This window comes from Canis lupus, chromosome 5 (assembly GCF_011100685.1).
Source record: "Canis lupus familiaris isolate Mischka breed German Shepherd chromosome 5, alternate assembly UU_Cfam_GSD_1.0, whole genome shotgun sequence".
NCBI classification, from domain to species: Eukaryota; Metazoa; Chordata; class Mammalia; order Carnivora; family Canidae; genus Canis; species Canis lupus.
This window is the reverse complement of record NC_049226.1, coordinates 42,843,351-42,867,662: the sequence shown is the minus strand read 5'-3', so window position 1 is coordinate 42,867,662 and position 24,312 is coordinate 42,843,351. Positions and strand designations below refer to the sequence as shown.

At 42.0% G+C, this 24,312-nt stretch overlaps 1 protein-coding gene across 5 annotated transcripts in view; it reads right to left on the bottom strand.

Annotated features, from left to right (window-relative positions):
• The window catches only part of DHRS7B (dehydrogenase/reductase 7B), a 63,460-nt gene that overhangs the window by 13,016 nt on the left and 26,132 nt on the right, over positions 1 to 24,312 (bottom strand). For 3 of the 5 annotated variants that reach the window (XM_038537144.1, XM_038537146.1, XM_038537147.1), the window contains 2 exons: positions 11,252 to 11,430; positions 4,281 to 4,390 (listed from right to left, as the gene is read on the bottom strand). In XM_038537144.1, coding sequence (XP_038393072.1) covers positions 4,281 to 4,390; positions 11,252 to 11,430 — 289 coding nt within the window. Of the gene's footprint in view, positions 1 to 4,280; positions 4,391 to 11,251; positions 11,431 to 11,767; positions 11,793 to 16,694; positions 17,026 to 24,312 lie in introns of those variants that run through there. The other 2 variants (XM_038537145.1, XM_038537148.1) reach the window with 2 other exon arrangements.

Sequence of the window (24,312 nt, the reverse complement as noted above, 5' to 3'; positions counted from 1 at the left end):
CAATACACCCAAACTGTACAGGATACAGTAAAAGCAGTAGTAAGAGGGAAATATATACCTATAAATGCCTACATTAAAAAAAAAATATTCAAACCAGTAACATAACTTTACACCTTAGGGAACTAGAACAGAGCAAACTAACCTGAAAGCTAGCAGAGAAAGGAAATGATAAAGGTTAGAGAGGAGGTAAAATAGAGAGTAGAAATAAAGAAAATCATGAAAACATAGTTGGTTCTTTGAAAAGATTGACAAAATTGAGAAACCATTAGCTAGACAAAGGAGAGGATGGAGCAGGTCCCTACCTAGATAAAACAGATTATAATACAATGAACACTTGTATGCCCACAAATGAAATAACCTAGTCTAGGAGAATTGAACAAATTCCTTGAAACACACAAAATACTTAACTCAAGAAGAAATAGAAAAGCCCAGCAGACATAGAACAGGTAGAGAGATTGAAGCAATAACCTAAAACCTCCCAACAAAGAAATATTGGGTACCAGATGTCTTCATTGGCAAATTTTACCAAACTTTAAAGAAGAATTAACACCAACACTTCTCATACTCTTCCAAAAAAACTGAAGAGGAAGGAGAGAACACTTTTTAACTCATTCTGTGAGGCCAGCATTACTCTGATACCAAGTCCAGATAAAGCCATCACAAGAAAATTACAGACCAATGTCCTTTATGAATATAGATGCTAAAATCCTCAACAAAATACTAGAAAATCAAATTCAACGGTATACTGAAAAGATAATTCACCATGAACAAGTGTGATTTATCCTAGGAACACAGGGGTGGTTCAACATCAGAAAATCAATCAATATATCATATTGATAGAACAAAGGAGAAAACTACATCATCATTACAATTGATGCAAAAAAGAGATTTGACAAAATCCAACATCCTTTAATGATAAAAATTTAGAAAACCAGGAATGGGGGGAAATTCAACATAGTAAAGGACGTTTATGAAAAACCTACAGCTAATATATGTTCAAAGGTATAAGATATGAAGTGTTCCCCCTATGACTAAGAACAAGACAAGGATGCTTGCTTTCAACACAGTACTAGACTTCTAATCAGAGCACTTAAATACATAAGAACAAGAAATAAAAGGCACTCAAATTGGAAAGGAAAAGGTAAAACTATTCACAGATGACATGATCCCATATATAGAAAATCCCAAGGAATCCAAAGAAAGCCATTAGAGCTAATATAAATTAGTTCAGAGTTGCAGGGTACCAGATCAACATATACAAATCAGCTATGTCTCTATACACCGGCAATGAATAATCTGAAAAGGAAATTAAGAAAGCAAATCCATTTATAATACCAGCTAAAAGAATTAAGTATTTGGGAATAAATCTAATGAAAGAGGTCAAAGATTTGTATGTAAACATTACAAAACACTCCTGATAGAAATGAAAGAAAACATAAATACATGGGAAGACATCTCATGTTCATGGACTGGCAGACTTAATATTGTTAAGTAGTCAATAACTACCCAAAGTGAGCTACAGATTCAACGCAATCCCAATCAAAATAATTGCATTTTAGGGAGGAAATAGAAAAAAAAAAAATCCTAAAATCCATATGGAATCTCAAAGGTCCCCACATAACCAAAACAATATGAAAAAAAAAAAAAAAACAACAACACACAGCTGGGAGATTCACTTCCTGATTTCAAAACTTATTGCAAAGCTACAGCAATCAACAGTGTGGTACTGGTATAAAGACAGACATATACAGCAATGAAATAGGATGGAGAGCCCAGAAATAAATGCTCCCATACATGGCCAAATGCCTGTTGATGGGGGTGCCCAGACCACTGAAGCAGGAAAGAACAATCTTTTCAACAACTGGTGCTGTGAAAACTGGATATGCACATGCAAAAGAATGAAGTTGAAATCTTACCTAACACTGTATACAAAAATTAAATCAAGTGGATCAAAGACCTAAATGATGGGAGTTAAAACTACAGAACTCTTAGAATAAAACATCAGGGAAAATCTTCCTAACATGATGTGTCAACAACCTCATGGGTATGACACCAAAAGTATAGGCAACAAAAGAAAAAATAAACTGGGCTTCATCAAAATTAAAAAAACTTTTTGGTATGCTTGGGTGGCTCAGTTGGTTGGACATCTGACTCTTGGTTTTGGCTCAGGTCATGATCTCAGGGTCATGAGATTGAGCCCTGCATCAGGCTCCACGTTCAGCATGGAGTCTGTTTGAGATTCCTTCTCTCCCTCTGGCCCTCCCGTATGCTCTCTCTCTAAAATGAATAAAATCTTAAAAAAAAAAACAAAAACTTTTCTACATCAAAGGATACTGTCAAGAAAGTAACAAGACAATCTACTGGGGAAGCCCAGGTGTCAGCAGTTTAGCACTGCCTTCAGCCCAGGGCGTGATCCTGGAGACCTGGGATCAAGTCCCACGTCGGGCTCCCTGCATGGAGCCTGCTTCTCCCTCTGCCTGTGTCTCTGCCTCTCTCTGTCTCTCTGTGTGTGTCTCTCATGAATAAATAAACAAAAATCTAAAAAAAAAAAAAGACAATCTACTGAATGAGAAAAAATATTTGCAAATCATAGACCTGATAAAGGATTACTATCCAGAATATATAGAGAACTAAACTCAACAACAAAACCAAACAACCTGATTTAAAAGGACAGAAAAGGGACTGGAAAAGACATTTCTCCAAAGACATATAGTCAGTAAGAACATGAAGAGATGCTTGACATCATTTGTAATTAGGGTAATGCAATCAAAACCACAATGAGATACCACTGTATATCTCCTGGGATGGTTACAATTAAAAAACAAACAAAAGAACAAGTGTTGGCAAGGATGTGGAGAAAGCAAAACCTTTGTGTGTTGCTAGTGGGAATGTAAAATGGTACAGCTGTTGCAGAAAATAGTTGACAGTTCTTCAAAATGTTATACACAAGACCCAGCTGTTTCACTTTTAGGTATATATTCACAAAAATTAAAAGCAAGGACTCAAACAGATAATGTGTATAGTTATGTTCACTGCACCATTATTCACAATAGCCACAAGGTGTGTACATCTACACGTACACATGTACATCTAGTGTACATCAACAAATTAATAAACAAAATGCTGCATATATGTACACTGGAATATTACTCTGCCATAAAATGGAATAAAATTTTGATACATGCTACAATAATGGATGAACCTTGAAGACCTAATGCTCAATGAAATAGCCAGACACAGGGGGATCCCTGGGTGGCTCAGTGGTTTCGTGCCTGCCTTTGGCCCAGGGCGCCATCCTGGAGTCCCGGGATCGAGTCCCGCATCAGGCTCCCGGAATGGAACCTGCTTCTCCCTCTGCCTATGTCTCTGCCTCTCTATATATATATGTCTATCATAAATAAATAAAAGTAAATGTTTAAAAAAATAGCCAGACACAAAAGACAAATATATTTTCTACTTATATAAGGTATCTAGAATTGGCAAATACATAGAAAGTAGAATAGAGGTTTCCAGGCACTGGGGAGAGGGAAGGGAGAGTGAATTATTAATAGGTACAGAATTTTATGGGAGATGATAAAAAGTTTTTTTTTTTAAGGTATTTATTTATTTATTTATGATAGTCACAGAGAGAGAGAGAGGCAGAGACACAGGCAGAGGGAGAAGCAGGCCCCATGCACTGGGAGCCCGATGTGGGATTCGATCCCGGGTCTCCAGGATCGCGCCCTGGGCCAAAGGCAGGCGCCAAACCGCTGCGCCATCCAGGGATCCCGATAAAAAGGTTTTAATATAGAAAGTGGTGATAGTTACACACATTCTGAATGCGTTTAATGCCACTGAATTGTATACCTACAAGTGGTTAAAATGATTAATACTGTGATATGTATATTTTACTTATATGTATATCTTTATATGCGCATAAGTACTATGTTATGTACACTTTTCCACAACTAAAATTTTAGAATTCATGGTCAACCTCCTCCCATTTCCCCACCATAGAAAGATGAATATGTATTAGCCAGGTAAAGAGGGAGTGGAAGCATTCATGGAGGGAACTGCCTAAACTCAGTGACTCAGTGCCACTAAGTGGCAGAGGTAAGATCTGAACCTTGTGACCATCCCCTATCCTCAGGCAACGGAGATCTGCTGCCTCTGCTGGTACAAAGTGACCATGTGGATGCCCCATATGTGCAGCAGCAGCCCAGGACTGGCCACTATCTCCTTGGACACCTGCAGATGATGGACTGTGCCTCTGGCCCACAGAAAAACACCCCTGGGCTCACCTTGGTGGCTGGAGAAGCTGTAAGTTCTTTGGTGAGCTCTTCTAGGGCCTTCTGGTTTCGGCCACAAAGCACCAGCTTAGCACCCGCAGTATAGAAGACTCTGGCACATTCTATAGAAAAGAGAAAAAAATCTTGACAGCTGAAGAAATTCAATGCCTTTCTTCCCCAGTGCAGGTCAGACCAAATTCATTTGATGTTTCAGAGTATGAATTTGTTTCTTTGTGCACTGTGCACGTGTGTATTTGCCCTTGCTGTGGACCAGGTGTGGAGCTAGGAGACAAGCCTCCAGTGATAAATGAGCCCTGTTGTTGCCCTAGGAGAGTCCACATCAGTGGTATGGCAGACGCCAAGGCAAGAGTAAGTCTGGGACTGCTGGACAGGTTTATTAGGTACCACACTCAGCTTTTCCACAATGATCTTTAGCTCTGAACAATGCTGGGAGCATTACCCCCTTTTTCACAGCTGAGGAAGTCAGAAAGGTCAAGCTATGTGCTCAATGATCGGGCAGCACCGGCTACTGTGAGGCTGGGGTCTGCCGAGGCCTGCGTTCTGGCACAATACAGGCTGTTTGCCAAGGTGCTGCGATGCAACAGGTACAGATCTACAAGGGTAGGTGAGTGCTTACATGGTCTGTACAAGCACAGGGGACACAGGGCTCTGTTGAGAAGGGATCGGGGCCCCAAGGAGCTGTTTCTCTGGAAAGGGCTCAAGGCTAAGGGAGGGGAGTTTACAAAATGCCTGAGGGGCCATGGACAGATACATCTGGGACACAAAGTGGAGAGTCTCATAGCCTTGCTAGGCTGGGAAATGACAAGCAAGTTTGAAGAGTTGAAGCGTACGGAGTGCCCACAATGGTGAAAGATCAGGGGTTTTTTTGTTTTTGTTTTTTATTTTTTTATTTTTTGAAAGATCAGTTTAAAAGGCTGGGGATGGTTGAGAAGGAAGGGGACTGGTGGAGATCAGGCTCTAGTGAACCCACTCCAACTAAAGGGCATCAACTGGAGACCAGGGTACCTCTACTACTCAGTGTTCTTTTGGTGGCAATAAAAGAGACACAATTCACACTGGGGCAAAAAAAAAAAAAAAAAAAAAAAAGAAAAAAAGGAGAGATTTATCAGGAGGATGCCAGAATTAAAAGAGCTAAGTGGCTAAGACTTGGAGGGACAGGCATGGTGGCTGCCCAGGGCCGCTGGCAGCAGGAACCAGGGTCTCAGTGCTGGCATTGCCTTTTCTCCACTTCATCTCCCTGACCTGGCTTCCCCCAAGATGAGAACAGGGCTGCAGGCAGCTCTGAGTCACATCAACACAGCTCCCCTGCCAGACAGGAGAGGGGTCGCTTAGGCAAGCTCTGCTGCCAAAATCCCAGGGTGTGACTGTGACCTGCCATTGTGGGGTGGCATCTCGAGGACTAGCCCAGCAAGGGTCACAGGCAAATCCCATGAGGCCCAGGGGAAAGGCAAGGAGGGGAGACCTCCAGAACTGGGACTTAACCTGTGGGGGAGAGGGTGGAGGAGGATCTCTTGCTTCTTGCTTGCTCTGAGCCCAGACATGGCCTAACTAAATGTTCACTGTCCTGAAAACATACAGCTTGTGAAAAGCAGTGCAGCCCAGTGGTCAAGGGAATGGACTCAAGCTAGACCTCCTACACCCAATGTCGACCTCGGTCACTTCCTGGTTCTATGATCTTGGGTAAGTTATAACCTCTGTGCTTCTCATTTTCCTCTTTTATAGAATACAGGTAGAAATAGCACTGGGACTGAATGAGTAAAAGTAGATATAATTCAGTAGAGAAAAAGCACTATAGAAAAAAGCACCATAGAAGTGTTCATTGTTTTCATATTTCTAAGCTGCCTTTTTAAAATGCTCTAAAAACTGTTGGAGAAAACTGAAACCCAAGGGTTGAAAGAGGCACTGCCTGTCCACACCTGAGGGTTGGTCTCCCTCAAACACCCACAGGCAGATTTGCAGAGACCCCTTGGCCCCTAGCCAACCAAACAGCCAGTACTCCACCCGCTGTATCCTGGACTGAATCTTACAGGCTCAAGCAGTCATGTGTGGTCTAGTACCCAGGCTCAGAGAAAGGACAGGCCTGCCCTGGGAGCCGTGCAGCAAGTGGTTGAGGGATTAAGCCTATCACTTCCTCGCTGGGAGGGGAGGACACTGTAGGGTCCAGTCAGGATGTGCTGGCCTGACAGCCTTTCCCCCACAAAAGTGCCAAAAGCTAGAAGGGTTCAAAACAGGAGGGGAAAATAAACTCCAGCATCCTTCAGGAAAGCAGAGAAAAAGTTCTTTGATGTCTGCCCTGTCTCATGGTGCGAAGCCCTCTCTGTGCCCTCTACAGCTCCTCCTTTAGCTCCTCTTACAGCTTTCACTTAGCATTCCCAGACCAGCACCTCCTGGCATGTATCCAGATGGAGTTTTCTGGAAGGGCTAAGGAGACTAAATCAAGACATTTTCAGGTGTCCTGTATCACCTTCTTTGAAGATTTGGTTGGTGTGTTCAGTGGCTCATCCTGACACAGAGCACAAACCCAGACAGAGCTGTAGCCCCTGCTCTGCTTGTCCCTGGATGGTCCAGTAGAGGTCCCAGCCCCTCCCCAGTCTGCCTTGCTGTACTTCCTCAGCAGAGCAGCTCATGCCTTACAGGGATGGGGGTGGTGCCTGCACTCAAAGCCAGACACCGGCATTCCTGAGGCTACAACTGCTCATGTGGTTTACTAAATCATTCCCAAAGAGGAGGAATCTCGGGCACTGTTGGCCTCCTCAACCCATTTCATCCTGACCTGATACAATGGACATTTTGTGAGGTGTCACCAGAGTGCAGAGACGCAAAACCCAAGGTGGGGAGAGGCACACTAGCCTCTAAACGGCTTCTGGAAAATGGTCACGTACATTCTGCTTAAGCTTTACTTCCTAGCACAGCCAAAAAAGGGAGGAAATTGAAGTCTGTGTAGGGAGTGACAGAAATGAAAACAACAGATTGCAAGGATTCCATTTTCATTTCTTGAAAAAGCTGACACAGGGAGGCAAGGGTCAAGGGAAAAAGGAAAACAGTCCCAAAGTACCATTTATCTAGCTAGGGCTGCCAGACGATTCTCCAGGGCTGCCGGCATCCTGGCTTGTTAAATCAAGAGAGTTATTCACGCCCTCAGGGCTTATGCTGGCTAAAGCGGGTATCCAGAACATTCTGTTCCTTTAGTCAATGGTCTTACTGTTTTACAAGGATAAGCCCATGTAGCTTAAATATACAAAATAAGAGACAAAACAGGAGAAATACAGAAAGCTATCTGAAGACTTATCACATAATCCAGGCTTTCACAGCCGCTGACATGGCAGGCAGAGCAGAGCCTGGGCAACTCACACTCTACTGCGAAAGCTGAGGTGCAACAGCGCCTCCTCAGCAGTCACCCACAGAGGCATTTGCACTTGAGACAGCTAGTTAAGAATCTGTTCCTATTATATCTGGCCAAAGGGGAAAGAGATCCATGGACTCTTGTCTCAGATGTTAAACGGGGAGCATATAAGCAGAATGATTTGGAATCAGGAAATGGCGGATGTAATATATGACATAAATACACACACACACACACACACACACACACACACACACACAGGTTTTGTTTTTCTTTCAATTGTATTTTCTATTCCCCGCACAATCTTGGTTTCCAGAAGAGGAAATGTAGAATGACAAGGACAGTGTCTTTCTCCAATATTCACGTATTGAAGCCCCTGCAAGTCACCATCTCAGCCAGCTCTCAAATACTCTTCAAGGACTTTAAAAAAAAAAAGCTTCTCTGTGAGATCAAGAGAAGTGGCTGCTGACTACCCTATATATAGTAGCTGAGTAAGGTCAGAGGACTGACCATGGCAAAGCTGGAGGCAGCTGTCCCCATGCAGGTCTGGGTATCGAATGACAGGCCCAGGGTTCACCCCCGGAGACCTCACCTAACACATCAGAGTGGAGTATAAATGAATCTGTGCTACCTAAAGCCTCCCCAGTCTTCCCTTAGCCAACTGCAAGCAGACAAGGCCCCGTCTGTTCTTTAAGACCTTGTGACACCCAAGTGCTTTCCAGCCCTGCATGACTGTGTTGCTCCCTGCTCTGGGCTTGTCTGCTATGCCCTCCTTGCTGGACCATGCTTCTCCTTTCCCTGACCATCTCCCCCAGGGGAGATAATACTGAGTCCTGCAGTCAGATGTGGGGCTTGAATCTAGAAGTCCTAGGGCACATCTGCATCATAGCTGTGAGAGTTCAGTGAGATAAAGTGTAAGCCCCCTACTGGGCCTGGATGGAACACCCATTACTGAAATGTCTATATACTGACATAAGTCCTTGCCACTCCCCCTCAGATGTGAACTCCCTAAGGGAAGGGACCCTGTCTTTCCTTTGTGTGTCCCAGCATTTGGCCCAGAGCCTCACAAATGGCCCAGATGCTCAATCAGCGTTGGCTGTGGTACTACCAACCACAAGATGCAGCAGGGATGGGTTTACTGCAATTCTGGGTGCCTCTCAGCTTTCTTCCATGGCACCAAGAGCCAGTGTGGATGGAAGACCAGTCCTGGTGTGGTGTGGGATGGGAGCAGATGCTGAGGAGGAGGAAGCTCCATTTGACGTGCCTGCATCGGCCCCTGGTACTCTGCCAAAGTCAGCGTACATGTGTGGAAGGGAAATGACAGCAGCTCTACAAACTCATCTGGATGAGGTCAGGGGTGGTGACTGACTCTGGGCCTGTATTCCGGCATACAACCCCAGGACCAAGAGGCTTGACATGTTCACTAAAACAGAGAGAACTAGTGATGCCTGGGTGGCTCAGCGGTTGAGCATCTGCCTTTGGCTCAGGGTCTGATTCTGGAGTCCCAGGATCAAGTTCTGCATCAGGCTCCCTGAATGAAGCCTGCTTCTCCCTCTGCCTGTGTCTCTGCCTTTCTCTCTCTGTGTCTCTTGTGAATAAATATATATATAAACTTAAAAAAAAAATAAAACAGAACTAAATTGAAGAAGTGAGGTAAGGAACAGCTGAAATGTCACTTACTCTGTTTCCGACCTTGCCAAGGCCACACTCAAGGTATAGCTGAAGGCACAGCCCCAGTGAGAGGAAGGTGAGGGGGAGGGAACGCCAAGGCCATGGACTGGGGATGCTGACTGAATCCAGGAAAAAGCATGCTTTGGCCCCTCAGCGGTAAAACTGTTTTTTAAATTAGTGGCCATATTTGATAATTGGGAGCCTTCACATAAAAACCCCTATTTCGTCATCAAGACAGTGTGGTACTGGCACAAAAACAGACACACAGATCAATGGAACAGAATAGAGAATCCAGAAGTGGACCCTCAACTTTATGGTCAACAATATTCGACAAAGGAGGAAAGACTATCCACTGGAAAAAAGACAGTCTCTGCAATAAATGGTTGCTGGGAAAATTGGACATCCACATGCAGAAGAATGAAACTAGACCATTCTCTTACACCAGACACAAAGATAAACTCAAAATGGATGAAAGATCTTAATGTGAGACAAGATTCCATCAAAATCCTAGAGGAGAACACAGGCAACACCCTTTTTGAACTTGGCCACAGCAACTTCTTGCAAGATACATCCATGAAGGCAAGAGAAACAAAAGCAAAAATGAACTATTCGGACTTCATCAAGATAAGAAGCTTTTGCACAGCCAAAGAAACAGTCAACCAAACTAAAAGACAACCTACAGAATGGGAGAAGGTATCTGCAAATGACCTATCAGATAAAGGGCTAGTATCCAAGATCTATAAAGAACTTATTAAACTCAACAGCAAAGAAACAAACAATCCACTCATGAAATGGGCAAAAGACATGAACAGAAATCTCACAGAGGAAGACATAGACATGGCCAACAAGCACATGAGAAAATGCTCTGCATCACTTGCCATCAGGGAGATACAAATCAAAACCACAATGAGATACCACCTCACACCAGTAAGAATGGGGAAAATTAACAAGGCAGGAAATAACAAATGTTGGAGAGGATGTGGGAAAGGGGAACCCTCTTGCACTGTTGGTGGGAATGGGAACTGGTGCAGCCACTCTGGAAAACTGTGTGGACTTTCCTCAAAGAGTTAAAAAGAGATCTGCCCTACGACCCAGCAATTGCACTGCTGGGGATTTACCCCAAAGATACAGATGCAGCGAAATGCCGGGACACCTGCACCCCGATGTTTATAGCAGCAATGTCCACAATAGCCAAACTGTGGAAGGAGCCTTGGTGTCCATCGAAAGATGAATGGATAAAGAAGATGTGGTCTATGTATACAATGGAATATTACTCAGCCATTAGAAACGACAAATACCCACCATTTGCTTCGATGTGGATGGAACTGGAGAGTATTATGCTGAGTGAAATAAGTCAATTGGAGAAGGACAAACATTATATGGTCTCATTCATTTGGGGAATATAAAAAATAGTCAAAGGGAATAAAGGGAAAAGGAGAAAAAATGAGTGGGAAATATCAGAAAGGGAGACAGAACATGAGAGACTCCTAACTCTGGGAAACGAACAAGGGGTGGTAGAAAGGGAGGTGGGCAGGGGGTGGGGGTGACTGAATGACGGGCACTGAGGGGGGCACTTGATGAGATGAGCACTGGGTGTTATTCTATATGTTGGCAAATTGAACACCAATAAAAAATAAAAATAAAAATAAAAACTATTTCCACAACTAGGTGGAGTGGAATAAGGTAGCCCCCTTTGATGAAACACTTGAGTCTTCAGTTTGCCACAGTCCTCCTCAGGGCTTTTGCTTCCCAATACTGATGCTGAAAGTCAGGGGCCATTTCTCATTGCACTTAAGCTCTCGCCTTTTCCACGTGGACCAGAGGCAATAACATACTCTTGTTCCAAGTTACTTAGCCTGTTGCACTTATTTGCACACGTGCAGCGGAGCTGCTCCTGGTGCCTGGGCTCAGTTCCCTGCCCCCTGGCAGCACTGCCCCCAGGACCTACCTCGCCCCAGGCCTGAGGTAGCACCCGTAATGACCACCACAGCGTTCCGGAGGTAGGCCCTCATGCGGATCCGTTGCAGCAGCTTGAAGAGGCTAAAGATTCCCACACAGCCAAATAGCAGGGGCAGGATAGCCGTAGAGGTAATAAAGTCCATGATCCTCACCTTCAGCAGACTCTTCCTGAAAGAACCCAAATCAAATAATTTTGTGACAAAACAGAAAAACTCCAGGGACTTGCCAGCCCTCCTCCCCCTAGACTAATAATACAGAGCCCAGAACTCTCTTGTGTGGACTTTAGCTCTTAGCCCAGAACTATCTTTTTAGGCCTGTTTTCTATGCCAATGGCTCAGCACCATTGCTTTCCCTCACTTTGACTGACATGAGCAAACAGCAAAGCCACAGGCCTTGAGATGCCTCTCAGAGGCGCCCAGCGACCCCAGAGCAAACAGAGAGTCATTCAGTGAGGGACCCAGTTACCTATGAGTGTGACAGGAGGCTCGGGTATAACCACACTCACCTGATTCTCCTTCAGAAACCTATTTAGGGAGACCTAAGTACATCCATTATCATTTTCAACCCCATTTGTGAAACTAGAAAACATTTTTTAAAAAAGGATAAAGAAAATCATGCCAATCCTTCTGCTCTTCCCTAAGCAGATGGAGGTTTCTGGGTGGGGCGTGCCCTGGATGGTCTCTGTGATGGCCTGTAAATGTCCTCCTGGCCATAGGCCTCACAGTCACCCAACGGGAATTCAGTGCAGAGGGGAGCTGCCCTTTGCCAAGCGTAGGCGCAGACTCAGGCTGTGAAGCGGGATGCCCTGCCATGCACTGTGGCATATTCTCACTTAGCATTCGCCACGGAGCCATGATCAACCAGATGAAGTCAGAAGTCTACAGGAGCCGTCTATGTGACAGTGGCAGTCAATTCTTAGGATCCATTCCTTCCACGACTGCCCCAAATTCCCTTACTCTCCCAAGCCTCCTGATTCCTTGTCACTCACCCATGCCCCCATTGAACAAGGCAAGCAAAGAGAGGAGGGAGATGAAGGATTAAAAGAAGGTCAAGGATGAACCAGTGAGGAGCAACACCATGTCTGTCACTTTGAAAAAAAAATGCCCTGTAAGGCTATTTGACAAGTGGGCTGAGTCTATTACACAAAAGGCCCTACACCCACAGTCCTCCTCCAGGACTGAGACATCATGAGCATAGTAATCTTGTTCAGGAAGGAAGAGGCTGGAAACCAAAAGCAGAGCTCCTATGAACCAGCCTAAAGCTTTCAACGCTTCATCAGATTAGGAGTAACTATGTCAATCCCTTGCTCATCTGCTGAATGTACCATGTCCTCAACTTCATATATTAAAAAAAATATTTCTGCTTCCATTCCAAGACAACATCAACTCTGTGGGTACCACAAAGCCAGAAACCCACTGAACCCCAACACAGATCCACTTACGTGCTGAGCTGCTTTGGTCTTGAACCTTAGAATCAGGGTGAGCTGTACCGATCTAAGTTAAACTGCTTAAGTACAAAAGGGTTCTGCTCAGATTTGAACTGCTAACTCAACTATTTATTTATTTCATCTACCTTTCTAAATATATCCAATTTCTTGGTCACCATAAAAAATTAACATTCTTAGACCAACGTGTAAAAATGAGTTTCCCATCAATCTCCACTTAATCCACTTCTGAAAAATCCCCAACAACTGTCTGCTAAGTGGTTACATTTCTCTCTCACCCTACATTGTGCCAAGCCTATACTCAGATGAACTGGCAATTAAAGTGGCTTCTAAAGTGCCAAGCTCTTTACCTGGGTACTATTGGCACCACCCCCTGCCCACAAATGGAAGCTAAGGCCAACTGTTCTAGCCTACAGGAAGGGCCGAGTCCCAGGGGAAACATTAGAACTCAAGGACACCTGGGAAGTACTCAGAACTGTGTAGAACAGGTACCAGTACCTCTGCAGTTCTGTGGGTCTGCAGGTACTGCCTTGAGGCCTTCGTAGGACCCAGCCTCTGAAGACTGCAGGGTATAGGAGTATTTCCCAGGGGTGGGAGGGTGAATTCTGGGGGGACAGGAATGATTGCTATTTTGTTAGTATAGCTTTAGCAGAAAACTACAGCAATTGATAGAAAACACAGGTAAGGCCCCAAGGTAATTATAGCTCAGAACTTTCATATAATGAACTTGGGGGGTTCAATCCAGTAGGATGGCTGTCTAGGAAGAGCTTTAGCCCACTGCAATCCCAGATCTTATACCAGGCAGGTCCCAACATGGACCACCCTGCTTGGCACAGAATCACATGGGGCCCGGCCACTGCCCAGGATGACCAAGATGGTGAGGAAAGGACTCATGAAGGCACAACAGGCCTCAGTCCCTGGGTGGAGGTGCAGAGCTCCATTAGCTGGGTGGAAACAGCTCCACACACTCCTCCACAGGCCCCCAGAGACCAGAGCTTTGTGGAACCTGCCTGTTTCAGACCTTCAATCTGGAATTGAATTCTGAGCCAGAATTCCACTGAAGGCTACAGGGGTGTCATGTACCAATATGCAGCCTATTGCCCCCCCCCCCAAAATTCAGAGGTTGCAGAGACAACGAGGAAAACACTAACTGTAGCCAAGTGACAACAGTGGAGGAGTTAAGGATGAGCCCTTGAACCAGCCTGGCTAGGTTCACATCCTGGCTCAGCCACTAACTTACCAGCCTGGGTAAGGGACCTCCCCACACTGGGCCTTAGTGTCCTCATCTGTAAAATGAGGGCATGTGAGTACCCACCTCACATGTCTGTTATGAGGTCAGATGAATTAATACATGGAAATGTGTGCACAGTCCCTAGAAAAGTGTAAGCACTCAGTAAATGTAGTTGCCATTGGCATCATCATGACCCAGAGAAAAAGTTCCTGGCCCAAGAATTAATTTCCCAACAGTTAGATTTCTAAGGTTGTCTGAAAAATTCCCTGGTTTATGAAAACTGGTTTCTTCCAAATGAAGCATAATCACTAAACATAGTTTGCTGGTGTTTAATTTTTATACCTTCATAAACCATTTGGTTGAATTACATTAACAAATAGGAAAAAAAGAAACCCCAACTTTGTCAGAAGAAGTCAGAATCTCATATGCCACAATGTATATCAGAAAATGTGGCCACCAGAACAGTCATCGAAGCAAACACAACAAGGAGAGAGTAGACAAGTGCCCAAAGTCCCTGCTCCCCTTTTTTCACACCCAGTGAGGAGCAGGATGAAAACAAACCCACCTAGCGGATCCCCCACCCCCACCCCCTGGGGAAGACAATGACAGCTCCCAACAAACTGCATTTTCATGCACCTATTTCCAACACAAGCCAGCAATCTAGGACACGAAGAAAAGAGAGAGATCTACACACCGTCTCGTATACTTCTGGGATTCCTTGCGCACCTGACACAACAGCGCATGCCAGCCTTGGTCTCCTGGCCCTGGGGACCACTTTGCCTGAGGCAAATATGGCACCAGGTTAATGGGATCCATCCTCGGCCCCGTGGGCCGGCTTTCTGTGGGGAGAGCGCACATCTGCATTCAGTCTGGCAAGTTGTTAACAGAATCAGAATGCAAAGTAAATTAGAAATCAGCACCAACTGTGCCCAGGTAACTCAGGATGATGATGGTGGGAAAAGACATTCCAGAGCAAGTCATTTATTTGAGAGTATTATGCTCAGTTTCAGGGTAGGTATTCAGGTCACTTTCCTGACCAGGTGAAACTGGTCATATTGACAATCCCAATTTTCTGGGAGTTTCTCAAAATTCCTAAAGACTTTCCCCTTTTAATCCACTCTACAGTGCACATGGCCATACAGATGGGGTCCTGGGCTGCTGGGCCTCCCCTGTTTCTGAATGCTAGTGGGGCCAGCCCCTCTGTGTCTCAGCTTCAGCAGCGGGATGGCCAAGCCAAATATGAAGGTAACGTAGCCCTATCGTCTTGCTGTGGTATCTGGGGGTATTCTCCAAGCAAATAGACAGGTTCAAAGTGGAAGAAAGGAATTGTGTCCTGACTGGCCACATTTCCAGATTAGAAAATAAATCTCCTATGTAAAAGAAGATCAAAGGGGGTCTGTTTTCTTGAAAATGGAATATAAGAAGGACTTTACAATGTTTACAAATTTTGCATTTTATGTTGAAATGCTTAACTGCTAGTTTCAGATAGAACTGGGAAGGCAAGATTGATGGTATAAAAAGGCAGGGAGAAAAAAAATTTAGCTCATGATTTCTCTCATTTGGAGATCACTCATACATAGAAGGGACAGCCCAGCATCACTGTGAGCTACAGCAGAAAGTAGGACAAGTGACAAAGAGAGCGTGAGATCAGAAAAGGAAGAAGGTGAGAGAACCCCCCTCAAATAGAAGCCACAGATCACACGGGGTCTAGAAGTACAAGTGCACTGCCTAACAGAAAAGTGTGCACTCACAGTTGTGTCTACTCTCGTAACTGACAGGGAAGTGACCTGAAGCATGACCTTACACTAATAAGCCACATCAACTGGCATGAAGAAGTTAGAGTTCAGGCATTCACACACGAAGCTTGTCTGCTTGTATTTTCATATACCACAGACTATGGAGCTCTAGACCTAAGTTAAAAGAGGGTAAAGGGTAGAAAAATCCCTTCCTGGGTGAGTGTTACTTCAGTCTGGACAGCCAGAAAATTCATGGGTTCTCACTGTGATTTTGAAATTCAGCTGTTCCCTATTCCACTGAGAGGTTCTTTAAAAAGGCTTTTGGAACCTCAAACTGGAAATAAGACTATCTCCAAGAAATCAACTCTGAGCAGAAATGTCACTTCAATGTTATTCCATTCCTCATCCTTTAGCTAAAATTCTACATTGCATTTCACAGATGGAATCTGTTCCTAAGATTCCTTTCTTCTCTCAACCAATTACAAAAAATAAAGTAAATGGAACCATCAATAAAAAAAAGGTTGTTAGGAATCTACTCAGAACCACAGAAATTAAACCATTAACAGCCACACCCTAAAATCACCAGAGGGTATCTGAAAGCCCTTCACAGTTAAAGAATAAAAGTGATTTCAGGTCTGAAAGGAGCATTAGTCACGAAATAATTTGTCATGTTATGTACAAGAAAATCAGGCTAAAGGGCAGAGTAGAGTTCCAACTGGAAGGCAGGTTGCTGAAATCATACAGCAAGGAGTGGCTGAGTATCACCAAAAGCAGTTAGGATCCCGTTCCCACAAACCTATGCCTGTTCTTGTATTTCAACTGATGACCAGCTCTATTTAATAGACCAGCTGGTCTATTAAAGGTGACATAAGCTATGGGTCACGCTTATGACCCATATCTGAAAATACATATCTATTTTCAGAAAGTAAAAGCAGAGTAAAGCTGCTCTTTTTTGGTCTCAGGCGTAGGAGAAGCAGCAGCTAAGGCCGTCTTTGACTGGAAAGAAAGAACAATATCCTACCTCAGATGACAGCTACTTTGCCAGTGGTGGGTCCTGGTGCCAGCGTCTTCTCTGGGCTCTTGACCGGGGCAGTGTGACTACAACTAGAGGCCAGAGGACACCTACAGGTCAGCAAGCCCTCCCTGGACTGCTGGAACAAGCCACCGACAAGTGGCTTCGAGGGTGTATTTCAGGATGCCTGCCTTAGGGCCCCCAGTTGAAAGGAGTGCAGGCTGGCATTAGGAAAGCTAAAACCCAAAAGCAGTCCTGAAACTGTTTCAGATGGAGCTCCTGAGGGCCCACTCCAGGGAAGAGCAACTACACTGAAGCAAGCCCTGCTCTCCAGTGAAACGCTGAGCACACGCTGCAGAGCAGCCCCAGCCAGGGAGGGCGGGAAGAGAGATGCCAGCACAGCTCCAGACCCTGCCGTGCAGGCTCCCCACACAGGAGCCGGGCACCAGAGTCTAGTCGTTTATTGTGGGCCAAAGGCTTAGCTCTGCTTTTAAAGACAGCACTCATGATGTCTACGTAGCACCTTGCCACAAAAGAAACAATTCTAGTTTCTAATGTGCTTTATAGAATGAATTAAGTCTTACTGGAAGATGCAGGGGTGATCTCACCCTCTTTCCTAGGAAACACACAAGTAACTCTGACAGAAATCAAACGGCACACTCACTGTGATGGTGAAGCAGAAAAAACACTACATTGGCACTTGGGGAGCTGGGTTAGAGTCCACTATATCATGTACTTGCTGTATGGTATGGGAAAATTTACTTATGATCTGCAAATATGTGCCCTGATTTCAAAATGTGGATGATTATTCCAATGACAAGACACAAAGGAAGCACCTCATACATGCTGACATCCTGAACAAACATGCTACTGATTCCTAAACTCACGGAGGAAAGGCAGTTCCGAGAGGATCTGGGAAAGGAACGAAGCATGGCAGCCAAGTGGGTGGCATTAAGGGCAATTCATGTTTAAGCATGTTTGGTAAAAAGACCAAATGTATTACTTTATATTCACACTTCATATATCAAGTGCCATCTGCTACCAGACTCGGCTAAAACTGGGATGTAAGGCAATGAATGAAGTAGACATGGTTTCTGACCTTGTGGAGCTGACAGCCTACATGGGGAGACTTACAATGAACAAACACAAAAATTAAATGATTAGAATTGTGATAATGAAAGAAACAATCATGGTAAAACCACATAGAGGTGGCCCAAGGGACAAGCTGTTCCTCAAGCTTTAATCCAAAGTCAAAACAATTCAAACCACTATGCTGGCCACACAACACACAACCTGGCCCAGGGCAGCTACTAGTTTCTGACTCCTGAGTTTTAGATTATTACCTTAAGGTCTTACATATAATAATGAATATGACAGACGAGGTACCCATGTAAATGTAAAGTCAAGAATCCAGTATGTTTATGATTTTTTAAAAGATGTATTTATTTTATTTTTAGAGAGAGAGTGAGAAGGACAGAGGAAGAGGGAGAGAGAATTCTAAATGGACTTCGGAGCCCGTCAAGGGGCTGGATCTCACGACCCTGAGTTGAAACCAAGGGTGGGACACTTAACTGACTGGCGCCCCAGGAATCCAGCGTTTTTAAAAGAAGCTGGTAAGACCCAAACCAGAGTATCTAATAGTAACTGTGTATGGGTATCAGCTCCAAGAATAAGCCGAAAACATAGTAAACAATATTTGTACTCAAACGTGGGTACAATCATGTACTATATCTCCTATAGTATAAATTCATTCCACAAACATTTACTGAGCACCTACTGTGTGTCAATTTTTCCAGTTTCTGTGGTATAGTGAACGAACAGTAAGTAAACTGCTGTGTTCATGGAGATGACATATCAATGGGAGAGACAAACAATAAAAAGGATAAGCAAATAAAATGTACATTAAAAGGGCTCTAGGACAATGGTGGAATAGGAGGAACCAGGAATCTATCTCCTCGCCTACTCAGTAACTGCATTGGCAGAATCTGTCCCCTAGAACTATGTATTTTAGAACTGGGCAGTCTATTAAAGGCTTGCAAATTCCCAGAAGGCTTGGCTGGGGAGTTGTGGTTAATTTCTGTCAATTTCGGCTGTAAGCACAGTAGCAGCAACACAATCTCCACCCTAGGGGAATGCAGCCATGCACCAGATCCTGGAGCAATTTACATATAGCTTGCTAGAATGAGGGTGGGCAAAAAAGGCCCGCCCCTCTGATTATCAGGGATTTGTGCCTGACTGCTTTATAGCTGCTTCTGATCACAGAGGTGGGCAGCCAGTGTGGCTGCAGCTCCCTCCATTGTAGCAAGCCTCTCCACCTCTGGATGAGGTGGCTACCAGGGTGTTTATAGGGCTAGCAACATTTTATCCTCCCTTCATTGTCCTCTTTTTCTCCTTTTGGAAGCCAGTAATTAGAGTAAGACATTCAAAAGCAATTGAATACCTGGGGAAAATTAGAAAGTGACTAAATATCCAGGAAAAGGCGCATGCTCAGAAAAGACCTGAGAAAACCTTAAGTTCAAAGATCGTGCTGATCCTCAGCACAAAGTCAGCCTATAAAAATAAAAACTTGAATTAATTAATTAACAAAAGACAGCAAACACTAGGGAACAGAGAAAATCTGATTTCAGAGTTACCATATTATTAGATTAAAATGTCCAGTTTTCAACAAAAAAAAGTCAAACAGCATACAAAGAAATAGGAAACTGTCTCATTCAAAGGAAAAAAATAAACAACAGAAACTATCCCTGCAAAAGAACTATAAATTTACCTGAAGAAGATATTAAAACAATCATCTAAAGCTGCTCAAAAAACTAAAGATGTAGAGAAAGTCAAGCAAATAATGTGTAAAAATAATGGAAATACCAATAATAAGACAAAATCTAAAAAAAAAAAAAAAAGGAAAAGGAAATACTGGAGTTGAAAAGAATAACAGAAATGAAAAAGTCACTAGAGCCATTCAAAGGGAATTTAAGCAGGCAGAAGACAGAATCAGTGAACTTGAAGATAGGGCAATGGAAAGTACTGAATCTAAGAAACGGGGAAAAAGACTGAATAAAAGTGAACAGAACGTAAGGGACCCATGAGACACATCAAGCCGACCAGCATATACACTGCAGAAGCTTCAAAAACAGAAGAGAGAAAGGGGCAGAGAGAATACTTGAAGTAGTGGCTGAAAACTTCCCAACTCTGCTGAAAGACATGAATATAAACACCCAAAAAACTAAAAAAAAAAAAAAAAAAAAAAAAAAAAAAAATTAAACACCCAAAAAACTCAATGAACTCCAGGTAACATGAACTCAAAGAGACCCATATGAAGACATATTATCATCAAACTATCTAAAGGCAAAGACAGAGAACCCTGAAAGTTGGAAAAGTGACTTGTCACACACAAGAGCTCCTCAATAAAATTATCGACACATTTCTCATCACAAACTTTAGAGAATATAACACACACACACACACACACACAAAAGAGAATACAACGCAGTGGGCAATATATTCAAAGTGCTAAAAAAACAAAACAAAACAAAAACAAAAACAAAAACAAAAACCACCAAAAAGCTGTCAACCAAAAATCTTGTATCTGGCAAAACTGTCCTTCAAAAGTGAGGGAAAAATTAAGACATTCCAGATAAACAAAAGCTGAGATAGTTTATCATTACATTTACTCTGCAAAAAATGTCACAGGCGTCCTCAAGGTGAAATGAAAAGACACTACACAGTACCTCAAAGCCATGTGGAGAAATAAAGATTTTAATAAAGATAAATACATGCAAATTGTTATAACAACAGTTTGTAAAACCACTTTCTGTTTTCTACATGATTTAAAAGGCTAATACATCTTTAAAAAATAATTTTTAGTTTAAAAGCTAATATTATTTTAACTTTGGTCTGTAACTCCAAATCTTGTTTCCTACATAATTTAGGAGACTAATGCATTTAAAATTAGTATTAGTTTAGTCTTTGGGGCATGCAATGTATAAAGATGTAATTTTGCAACATCAACAACCAAAGGGATGGGGACAGAGTTGTAAAGTAGAATTTTTGTCTGTTATTGAAGTTAAACTGGTATAAAGTCAAATTACAATGTTATAATATTAGGATGTTAAACATAATCCCAATTGTAACCATAAAGAAAATAACTATACAACGTACACAAAAGGAAATGAAAAGAGAATCAAACATTTCACTACAAAAAAAAAAAAATCAACTAATGTAAAAGACAGTAAAAAAAGAAATGGGGGGGGACAGAGAACAAATAGCACAACTGCAGAAGTAAGTCCTTTCTTACCTGTAATTACTTTAAATGTAAATGGATTAAACTCTCCAAAGAACAGAATTTGGCAGAATAGATAAAAATCACATGATTCAACTATATGCTGCCTACAAGAGACTCACTTGAGATCTAAAGACACAAACGGGTTGAAAGTGAAAGGATGGAAAAAGATACCCCACGCAAACAGCAAAAGAGAACAGGGTGGCTACATTAATATCAGATAAAATGGACTTTAAATCTGCTTTTGGTTTTTTAAAGATTTTATTTATTTATTTATTTATTTATTTATTTATTTATTTATTTATTTATTTATTTATTTATTTGACAGAGAGAGAGGAAGAGTGTATGCACAAGTAGGGGGAGTGGCAGGCAGAGGGAGAGGGAGAAGCAGATCCCTGGGATGATCACCTAAACCAAAGGCAAAATGCTTAACAGACTGAGCCATCCAAGTGCCCCACAAAATGGCCTTTAAGCATATGAAGTAAAAACTGACAGAATTGAAGGCAAAACAGTGCTGTAAGAGTAGTTGGAGACATCAGTATCCCACTCATAATAATGGAAAGAATAACCAAAAATAAGGAAATAAAGGACTTAGCACAATAAACTAACTAGGTCTAACAGACATATAAAACATTATCCAAAAACAACAGCATACACATTGTTCTCAAGTACACATGGGACAATTTCCAAGATATACATACATTAGGCCACAAATTTCCAAATTAGTCTCAATATTTATTTTTTTCTTTTTTTTTTTCTATTTTTTTTAATTTTCAATAAAGGCAGTGTTTGCTCTTCCAACAGTGTAACACCATCCAAGGCAACATACTAGCCTGGATAGCTGACAACCGCTGGGTTAGTTTCAATATTTAAAAGACAGATATCATATAAACTATCTTCTATAATCACAACAGGATAAAGCTGAAAATCAGTAACAAGAGATATTAGAAAATACTTAGTGATAAATAAAAACAAAAACATAATATATTAAACTAAAATATACAACAAAAAAGAGTGGTAAGGGGGAAATTCATAACTATAAATATGCACATTATAAAACAAGAAAGACCTCAATGACCTAACTCTACAATTTAAAAATACTAGAAAAAGAACAACTAAAGTCAAAGCCAGCAGAAGAAAGGAAATAATAAAGATTAAAGCAGAGGTAAATGAAACAGAATATAGAGAAATCTTTGAAACCAAAAGTTGATGCTTTGAAAAGATCAACAAAATTGACAAACCTTTACCTAGATGTACTAAAAAGAGAGAAAGAAAAGGCTCAACTTACTAAGATCAGAGAAGAAAGTGATGACATTACTACTGATTCCACAGAAATAAAAGATTACAAGAGAGCACTATGAACATTATACACCAACAAATGGATAACCTAGATGAAATGAACATATCCTAGAAACATAAAACCTACCAAAACTCAATCACTAAGAAATAGAACATCCGAATAGACCAATAACTACTAAAGAGACTGAATAATAAAAAATGTCAAGAAAGAAAAGTCCTGGGGGTGCCTGGGTGGCTTAGCACATGATCTCAGGGTCATGAGATTAAGCCCATGTCAAACTCTGTGCTGAGTGTGGAGCCTGATTAAGATTCTCTCTCTCACTCTGACCCTCCATGCCACTTGCAAGTACACTCTCTCTTTCTCTCTCTCTCTAAAAAAGGAAAAAAAAGTCTCAGGTCCAATGGCTTTACTGGTGCATTCTACCAAACATTTAAAGAACTAACACGAGTCCTTAAACTTTTCCAAAAAATTGTAAAGAACACTTCCTAACTTATTCAATGAGATCAGCACTGCCCTGATACCAAGGGGGGAAAAAAAAACACCATGAAGAAAAAAAAAAACAACAAAAACAAATACAGACCAACATTCCTTTTGAAAAGTGATGTAAAAATCCCCCCCCCAAATATTAACAAATTCAACTCAGCAGCATATTAAAAAAATTATACACCATGACCAAATGGGATATGTCCCTGAAATCCAAAAATAGTTCAACAAATGAAAATTGATCATTGTAATATGCCACATCAGCTAGAGGAATAAAACCATGTAACCATCTCAACTGATGTGGAAAAAGCACTTGACAAAATTTAACACCCTTTCATGATAAACACACCTAACAAAATAGTAATAGAAGGAAACTGCCTCAAATTAATAAAAACTACATATGAAAAACCCACAGCGAACCTCATACTCAACTGTAAAAGACTGAAAACTTTTCTTCTAAGACCAAGAACAAAAAAATAAAATAAAATAAAATAAGACCAAGAACAAAGCATGGATGTCAACTTCCCCACACAGTATTGGAATGAGGCAAGAAATAAAAGGCATCTAAATTGGAAAGGAGGAGGTAAAATTATCCATTTGCAGATGGTATGATCTTATACATAGGAAACCCGAAAGACTACACAAAAATGTGTGAGGATAAATAAATATAGCAAAGTAGCAAAATACAAAGTCCACACATACAAATCAGTTGGTATTTCTACATGCAAACAATGACCAACTGAGAAGGAAATTACAAAAACAATTCTATTTAAGATACAGCTGAAAAAATTAAATACTTAATAATTTTTTTAAAGATTTTATTTATTTATTCATGAGAGACACAGAGAGAGAGGCACAGACACAGGCAGAGGGAAAAGCAGGCTCCATGCAGGGAGCCCGATGTGGGACTCGATCCTGGAACTCCAGGATCATGCCCTAAGCCTAAGGCAGACGCCCAACTGCTGAGCCACCCAGGCATCCCTAAATACTTAATAACTTAACCAAGAAGGTAAAGACTTGTAAAATGAAAACTACCAAATATTCCTAAAAGAAATTCAACAAGACATAAATAAATGGAATATATCCCATATTCATGGAACAGAACACTTAATATTATTAAAATATCAACACTACCCAAAGTGCTCTATAGATTCAATGCAATTCCTATCAAAATCCCAGAGATATTTTACAGAAATAAAAGAATTCTTCCTTAAAATTAATACGGAATCTCAAATGTCTCCAAATAGCCAAAACAATCTTGAGAAAGAACAAAGCTGGACGACTTCTATTTCCCAATTTCAAAACTTACTACAAAGCTACAGTAACCAAAACTGTGTGGTTTGGGCATAAAGATAGACATATAGACCAGTGGAATACAACAGCAAGTCCAGAAATAAACCCTTCCACATATGGTCAAATGATCTCTGACAAGGGTACCAAGATCATTCAGTGGGGGAAGGGATGGTCCTTTCAACAGACAGTGCTGGCAAAACTGGATATCCACAATGCAAAAGAGCAAAGTTGGACCCTTCCCTTATACAAAAGTTAACTCAAAATGAAACAAGAAC